This window comes from Gavialis gangeticus, unplaced genomic scaffold (assembly GCF_001723915.1).
Source record: "Gavialis gangeticus isolate Ggan-Ray unplaced genomic scaffold, GavGan_comp1, whole genome shotgun sequence".
NCBI classification, from domain to species: Eukaryota; Metazoa; Chordata; order Crocodylia; family Gavialidae; genus Gavialis; species Gavialis gangeticus.
Window position 1 is genome coordinate 18,525,397 of NW_017729006.1, and position 9,191 is coordinate 18,534,587.

General features: G+C 44.1%; 1 protein-coding gene across 2 annotated transcripts in view; it reads right to left on the reverse strand.

Moving 5' to 3' along the window:
- Positions 1-9,191, reverse strand: part of ULK4 (unc-51 like kinase 4) — a 556,180-nt gene that overhangs the window by 324,790 nt on the left and 222,199 nt on the right. For both annotated transcript variants that reach the window (XM_019508899.1, XM_019508898.1), the window contains exon 23: positions 3,474-3,607. In XM_019508899.1, coding sequence (XP_019364444.1) covers positions 3,474-3,607 — 134 coding nt within the window. The remainder of the gene's footprint in view (positions 1-3,473; positions 3,608-9,191) is intronic.

A 9,191-nucleotide genomic window follows, 5' to 3' on the forward strand; every position in this document is an offset into this window, starting at 1 on the left:
TCTCATTTTTTTTCATTTATATAAGATACAAGAAAAAAATCCTATTTTTTAATAAACATACACTTTTATTTTGAATAGTTAAGTAGAATAATCTGCCCGCACCCAACTTGCAGTGACAGATGGTGAATCACCCTCATTTGGTAGTCTGGTTTTCTGTATGGTAAGATGCATACAGTGATCACCTTGTTGCCAATTCTGCATTAGATTAATAGGTATGCTTACCTCAGTATTTCAGTATGACTTGCATTTCTTATAGTTATTACAGAAGAGAACTTAAAATTCTATAAGTATAGAAGTTAGGTTATTTAAAGTATTTGGCAAGTTTTGAAGACTGCTCTATTACAGATTTAACTGAACTTTTTAATGTGTGAGAGAGAAAGTGATTTCTCTTTTTTTAAATATAATTTGGTTTACAGCAACATCTGCTGGAACAGAAGGGGATTAGAAGAGAGTTTAAATATATGCTTGTAAAAAAAACAACCAAACATTAATTTGTTAATCAATAATTACATTGCTTTTAACTAGTTCCATTTTGTAAGGTATCCAAGTCTGGACACCATTTTCCCATGAGGCAATAGCATTCACTCTTCGACCAGGACATGGTTCTTCATTGATCCCAAACAAATAAAAAGAAAATGCGTAACAATAGAAATGGACAGCTCAGAAATAATCAAAACAGATGAAGAAAAAAATTAAATGGAAATGTCTGCAATTGGCTTTACTTGTCCAAGCCATCCCATTAAAACTGTACAATAGTAAAATCAGAAAATTGTGTGCAAAAACCGCGATGCAATATTCTGGGTAAATAGTAACAATGATATGTTTTATCTCCCAAATGAGATGAGGACCACACAGTGTGAGGTACTGCATGTATATATGGTAAAATAGTTCATGCCTCAATCATTTTATAGACTGTGGATGCAATCCTGGAATTGACCCTGAATGGGCATCTGATATATTTAGTTACGTAAAGAGAAAAAAAGATATCTGGTGTGAGGAAAAAACAAACATCACATGGTCTTTGTAAATAAACTTTAAAAGAATAAAGTGACTTCTAGGCCTAACATCTTTGCAAGTGCTGCCCATTCTTTCTCATTCCTGTAACAATAATTAACACCAGAGCCATCCCTGCGGGAGCGGTGGGGGGGGGGGGGGGAACTGGGGCAACCGCCCTGGGCCCCTTGCTTTGAGGGGCCCTGCAGAGCCAGGTGGAGAGGCCACGGCTGCAAGTTAGGCCACTCACCCACCCAGCAGGTTGGATAGCTCTTTGCCTGTTCTGCCCAGAGGTTCCGGCCACCACACATCCTGCCGCATATGGTGTGCCAGGGCTTTCACTCCTTGGCATACATGTGCGGAGCAGGCAGGGGAACCCAGGCCAGGCTGCTTTGCCCTGGGCTCCGTACCCTGCTGGGATCATCTCTGATTAACACACAGCAAGAAATAAATCAACTGTCATCTTGGATCCAAAAACCTTTATACAGAGTCTTACTCTTCTCTCCTGCCTGAAGGTTGCAAGAGTCTCTATCCTTGGCCCCTTCTCTCCTTTGCACCCATATCTCTGGGGGTGGAAGTAGGCAGACATCCCCTTTGCACTGCCATAACATATTTTATGATAGTAAAAAGGCCAAGCAAACAGACACCCATACCCCTATCAAGCCACAAATGCCCAAAATTTGTGGCCACAACATAGGTCATATCAATTTGTGTTGCTTTAATCTGTTAGGTTTATGGTGCGAGTGTGCAGTCAGCTCAAAGTTGCACACATTTCACAGCCGCTACAAGCAGGTAGTCTTGAGGCTTCAGGAGTCCAATCCGGTAAGCCCTGTGAATTCCTATTCCCAGCGTATGAAGGATCAGGTCCTTAAAAGCCTTGGGAACGCCTGGCTGGGTTCCCCCTTTTGGGACTACCTGTTGACACTCCAGTGTAGTTCCAGGGTTGTGGCCAATCAGCTGATTGGTGGCCCAACTCTGGCACCACATCAGAGTTTCCAACTCGCTCCAATGCAGTCTCTGGGGTGTGCGTGGGAAAGCTGGGATTTCCCTGCTTATAGAGACATATCAGAGAGGAATGTGTTGCCCACAGTCCTGCAAGATCAATGGGCAAAACAATAGGTGATGTGTTTCACCAAATGAAGCAGATCAGCTGTGCTAGGTTAAATCCTGACACAGCTGATTTACTTCATTTGGCAATATCTATTTCTAGCCTGGGACATCCTGTCTGCTAAGACAGTTTTAACTGCCACCTTTGTGTCGACAACTCACAGATCAATCTCTCTTCTCCCAGAGTATTCAAACCCACATCTCATCTTTCCTGAAGCCTTTTTCTTGCACTTAAATTTATATTCTGCCTGTAACTCCCCAAACTTTGACCTCCTCTATCCAATCTGCTATAGACTGATTCTATCTCAGCCCTTTTTCACCAAACCTGTCTCCTTGTCCTGGTCCCATTCTCTTGCCTGCCCAGTCCAAATTTCCAGACTGTTTCCCCAACCAGCAATTTTGAAAATCTTTCCCTCACAGTTTGCTACCCAAATCCCAGTCTTCTCATTCTCCCTACTTCTAGCCTCAGTTTACATACACAAGCGGCCCTTCTACTCTTCCCCTTTCCCAAGCCATCTACTAACTTCTAGTTCTAGGCCACTCATCCCATTCCTTGGTGATTTCATTTCACCCAGAAACACCTCCACAGATCCTTGTCCCTGTCTCATCCATCCACTTCCTTCTCCACCCCATTGTTTCTTCTAGCTTATTGAACCTGGCAGTCCCATTTTCCCTGTGCACCCTAACTTCTTGTCAGAGGTGGCTTCCCAAGTATTATTTCTAACCCCTAGTCTCCTCTTCCTGTCAGTTCCTCCTCCTCCTAATCTATCCAGTGTCAGTATTCACTACAACCAAATGACTGCCAGTTGTTCCTGCTTCCTTCCCTAGGTTCCTCTCCATCTATAATCTCAGTGTCATCAGTCTCCATGCCCCCTTTTTACTCATTTCCCTCTCCTAACTCCAGCTTTTGATATATAAATCTTAAACAAAACAAAGCATTCTCTCAATATTCAAATGCAAAATATCATCATACAACCAACAGTTTATCTGCACTATTTCCATACGGTGTCCTAACTTCATGCCCATAAGCACACTCAAGACCAAGAGTCTAAGAGGGACAATAAGAGCTTGCGTCCAGATCCACTGTAATGTGACTACACTGCTATATTTCTAGGACTTTTAGCATACCCAGAGTAAGACTGAGTGGGCAAGCAAAATGTGCTTTCCAGGAGTGCTCCCAGCCTTAGCTCTAAGCTAAGCCCTGAGAAACTCTGTGAAGCTAATGTCATAAACAGTAAATGATTGGAAAATAGCATCTTTCCACTTTCATTTTTGTTCTTTAAAAAGACATTTAAATGTTCCACAAGGGCGTAAAGAAAAAAAAGTAAGATTAAAAAAAAAAAATCGGTTTACAGTTAGCCAGTTCAATTTACCTAGAATTTCTGGCAGCTCCTGTACAATGTGATAGATGAGAAGATCCAGGCATTTTGACAGGTATTCATTGCCGCTTTGCTGCTCTTTTCCTGGTGTGGCCTTTCTGCTGTCTCTTTCAATGTACATCACCAATCTACATGCAAGCAAGTACAAAAGATTACCTTTCATAACAAAAAACTGATTCTGCATCTCAAAAATACTACCAAGGCAAACATTTCAGTTTGCACAGTTACCGGCAAAATGACACTTATGTATTGTTTCTGCAACTTCCTGAAAATATTAGATGCTGCCTTCCAAACAAACACAATTAAAAATACTCTAAAAACAGTGAGCTAGGTTTAGCTCTATGGTAGTTAACCCTATTAGTATAAATGGAGATACAATGTATACATGAGAAGTGATTTGCCCCTTACAAGTAGACTAGGGAGATGCTCATTTTAAAATAACTTATTTTAGATTAAAATAACATTCCAAAAAAACCCAAACCCCTCCTGCCTACGGTAGCAAGTTTCCAAATTTATGAACTTAACATTAGGGCCCCAAATCTATTTTTAACTTCATCAGAAATGACCTGATTGTCCAGAAGAGCCACAAATCCCAAAGAAATCAATGACTATTTTCTCACATATCACACACCCTGAAATCAGATGTGCACCTTGTTTTGGGGAAAGATGAATAAAGAAAAAAAGATTTTTTGAGAGGCATAGCTCTGTCCTGAACACAGAGGCAGAGTACATGCTGCATTATCAGTATTAACCTTTTCATTGCCACTGCTGAATTAGAAGCAACTTTTGGTCAAAAGCTAAAAGCTGCTACCAATTTGGCAGTGGCTGTAAAAGGATTAACACTATAGGTCCGACCCTGCATGGGGTGCACATAGTGGCGGCGCTGCGGGGGGCGGGGGAGAATGGGGCGGGGCTCATGTGGTGGCTGCTGGTGCCGACTTGCTTGGCCGCATGCTGCACTTTGTCATGGCCAGTTGTGGCTCTGCGGGCTGCTGACTGGCCTCACATCTGGCCAACTGCACGCCGCCAGGGGCAGGAACTACCCCCCAACCATTCAGACCCTACCACTTTGCTGTGGGGGTAGTGGCCAATCTGGAGAGTGAGCTGGGGTGAGGCGTGGGGAGGTGCCGCAGCATGTTGCATGGGGCCTGCGGTGCCTGGCATGTCCTTCCCCTGGGTAAGAGGTGAATGCACCAGGGGAGATGCTGCTGCTGCACCCCAGGGCACGTTCCATCCCTGCCCACCCATGCATACCCCTTACAACCTTTCTAAGTAACCCTGGGGGTGCACATAGCCCTGGTTGACAACCCCTGGACTAGAGCCTTCATAATGTTAAGAAAAAGTAGAGAAGCTTTTGCCCAAGAGAAATGGGTCTTTGGGAAAAAAACTGGGAGAGTGATCTGTCATTATTGTGCAACTTAACACAAGAATTCTGGATAGGTCTTCAAGGTTTTGTCAGGATAAAACATGATGTAAAGAGGATATGCTATGAAGGCTTGGATCTTGCCTGCTCTCCTTGCTAAGGTAACTGCTACTAGGAATTTTTGTTAGTAGATGATAGATGGATCATTGATAGATGAATCAGGGTTCATGTTGCCATAGCCTCAAACAGTGACTCTATTTAGTATATAAGGACCAGATTTAGGTCCCACTGAGGAATCAAGACTCATCCACATTGGCCTGACTCTGAGGAATACAAGTGTAATGGGGAACCAGGGGCTCCTGTTACTTTAGGTGAGAAGCAGCAGCAGGGAGATCCCCAGGTTCAGGAAGCACTACCCATTATGGGCTGGTTGCAAGGGAACAGGCAGCCAGGCATTCATGGGTTACGAGTGCCAATTGCAGGGCTAATGGCCCAGCCACAGGTTGATAAGGCAGAGCCCTGCTTGAGCAGCAAGAGCCCTGCTATGGCAGCTAGAGTAACAGCTATAAGCCATTCATTAGAATTAGACAGGAACAGCTGTTATCTGACCCAAGAGGGGCCATGGAATTTAAAAGCCAGCATCTGGAGAAATGAAAGAAGGAAGGCTGGTACTCTGCAATGAGGAAAACTCTCAGCAGGGAGAAGCAACCATGGCAGGCACTAAACACCCAGGAGGCAGTGAGGTGAGACCCCTCCAAAAGGATTTCTAAGGAAGACTGCAGCTCTGAACTTCAGCAGCCTTAGATGGTACTAGGGTCCCCTGACCTACAGGGCACGATTGTTCTGGAGAACTGGAAGGCTTCATACTACAAGCTTCTCATAGGCTCACACTTACCGACAAGTGGTTAAAGGAGAGGGCTAACAGAGGAACATCCAACACTCTATGAACCTTCCTTCAAGGTCTAAGAGGTCTCATAACCCGACAAATCAATACAATGGTCCTTATGGGGTTTATCCTGTAAAAAGCATAGGGATATAGGACTAAAAGGGGCCTCCTGGGCCATAAAGTTCTTCACAGCCTGTGCTTACAGGAAAAATTCCTACTTGACCCCAAATTTGTCATTTGGTTTGATCCTGAGTGGAAAAGCAGGATCTTTCAGGCTGGATTTTTTGGGTTTATTGAGCTAGCAGAGGCATAGTGAACCTCAGTCAAAAATTACCTCATCTGTGGCCAATATCCCAGTCCCTCAAAAACAAAAAAATCTTCCTGGCCCCAACTGGAATTTCTTCCTGGCCCCAATTGATGACCAGCAACATACAGAGTCATGGGATTACAAATCTTCCACATTACACTTACCTTTATACCATAACCTGAAAACCAAAATTATATGAGTCCATACCACACAGACTGAGTGGTCTTGTACCAGAATTCCCAATCCCATCATGATATCCCATCACGGCATACTTCAATCTACAGTGGTTCTTTTCTCATGACTCACATACACAGATATCCCCCCCACTTGATTAACTACTGTCATATTTGGATGGAATAATAAACTATGTTTATTTTTTTATTTATATATTTTTATGTAGTGTGAGGTTTGATATAAATATACTGTTGTAATTCACTCTTCACTCTGATTTACTGAAGAAATTATCAGTTGGTGTATTTCCAGCTAGGTGATAAGAGCACTTCTCACTAGGCAATGGTTAACTGCATACAAAGGAAACCCTAGTTAGCATACCTATCAGAGACCGAGGGAGAAAAATTCTGGGAATGTTTACATGAAACAGAATATGTATCAAACAATGGCCTGGTGCATGCCAAAGAATACAATTGGTGCAATTATCAGGTGGATGCCAGACATCGGAATAAAATCATCTACCAATATAAACGTTTCCCAGGAATTGAAATAAGGAATGAGAGTTTAGATGGAGAAGATGATCATGGGATTTTAAAAAAAAATTTTGGGGAGAGAAGAAGTTACCAGGTGTCCAGGGGAAAAGGGGAAACCAGTCAACGAGGCAGAAGAGTCATCCAAGAAGCTAGCAAGACTGCTTGCTGCTGGAAACACAGGAAACATCTTCAGGTTAGAAGTTAGCAAGGAGGTATTTTTATTCTTGTATGTCTGTCTAATCAAACCAAACAAACATTTGATTTTTTTTCCCTTACCTAATAAACCTGTCTCAACTTATGACTTTATAGCTTTTCTAGTGTGCAAAGAGATTTCAGACCAGCGGGCAACAAGAGGCATTCTTTTTTTTTTTTTTTTTTTATGGGGGGGGATGGATTCTCATCTGCAATCCCAAGGACCTCCTGAAAGTTCAAGGGGCCCTCCTCCACTCAGCTATAAAGTTTGGTCAGAGTTCTGGTTAAACTCAGGTTTGCTAAGGGGAGAGAAGTCTCCCAGAAGCAAAAAGCAGTCAAAACCCTGAGGATACATAGCAAGGCAGTGGGGAGAGACTCTGGAGCTCTGGGGTCACCCCAAGATGAGACTGATTTCATTGCAACATCCCTTCTACCGAACTTATTCAGATTCAGGTTCCTTAAGCCCACCACTTTGCTTAGAAGACTGTTACAGAATCACAGAATCATAGAAAATTAGGGTTAGAAGGGACCTCAGGAGAGCACCTTGTCCAACCCCCTGCTCAAAGCAGGACTATACGCAACTCAATCATCTCAGCCAAAGCTTTGTCTAGCTGGGTCATGAAAACCTCCAAGGATGGAGCTTTCACCACCTTTCTGGGTAACCTGTTCCAGTGTCATACTACCCTCCTAGTGAGAAAATTCTTCCTAATATCCAACCTAAACTTCCCTTGCTGCAACTTGAGACCATTGCTTCTTCTTCTGTCATCTGCCACCAATGCGAACAGTCTAGCTCCATCCTCTTTTGAACCCCCTTCAGGTAGCTGAAGGCTACTATGAAATCTCCCGTCTTCTATTCTCCAGACTAAATAAGCCCAGCTCCCTCAGCGTGTCCTCGTAAGTCATGTGCCCCAGCCACCTCACCATTTTTGTCACCCTCCACTGGACTCTCCAATTTTTTCACATCCTTTCTGTAGTGGGGGCCCAAAACTGAACATAGTACCAGTATCCATAAGCCTCTTTTTGGATATTCAGATGTGGCCCCACCAGTGCTGAATGGAGGGGAATAATCACTTCCCTTGACCTACTGGCAACACACCTACCAATGCAGCCCATGATGCCATTAACCTTCTTGGCAACAAGGGCACACTGTTGGTTCATATTCAGCTTACTGTCCTCTGTAACCCCCAGGTCCTTTTCGGGAGAGCTGCTGCCCAGCCACTCAGCCCCCAGCCTGTACTGGTGCATGGGATTGTTCCATCCTAAGTGCAGGACTTTGCACTTATCCTTGTTGAACTGCACGACATTTCTTTTGGCCCAATCCTCCAATTTGTCTAGATCACTCTGAATCCTAGCCCTACCCTCAAGCATATCTACTACTTCCCATAGCTTAGTGTCATCTGCAAACTTGCTGAGAGTACACTCTATGACCCCCTCCAGATCGCTGATGAAGACATTGAACAAAACTGGCCCCAGGTTTAACTCCTTATGCACTCCGCTTGATACTGAATGCCAACTAGACATCAAACCATTGATTACTACTCTTGGAGCCCAATGCTCCAGCCAGTTTTCTATCCACCATAGAGTCCATTCATCCAGCCCATAATTCCTCCCTGGCAAACCTAGTTTAAAGCCCTCCTCACTAGGTTAGTGAGCCTATCTGTGAAGTCTCTCTTCTGTCTCTTTCTCAGGCTGATCCCATTTCTTCCCAGCAATCCTTCTTAAAACAACATCTCATGCTCGAAGAACCCAAAGTGATGCTGGTGACACCACCTGCACTGTCCTGGGCCCTTTCCCTTGACCAGAAGGATCAACAAGAATACAACCTGAACCCCAGACCCCCTCACCCTTGCACCCACAGCCATGTTCTCACTTTTGCTATACTCAGGGTCTCCCCTGGCAGTATCATAGATTTCATAGACATTAGGGCTGGAAGGGACCTCGGAAGATCACCGAGTCCAGTCCCCTGCCCAAAGGCCAGGAAGTCAGCTGGGGTCATAGAATCCCAGCAAGATGATCATCCAATTTGCTCTTGAAGGTGTTCAATGTAGGTGTTTGAACCACCTCCAATGGCAGGCTGTTCCAGACCTTGGGGGCTTGGGCAGCAAAGAAATTCTTCCTTATGTGCAGCCTGAAACAGTCTCACAGTAGTTTATGACCGTTCAACCTTGTCATCCCTTGCGGCACTCTGGTGGACAAATGTTCCCCCAGATACTGGTGGTCACCCCTGATAAACTTATAGGTGGCCATCAGATCACCCCTG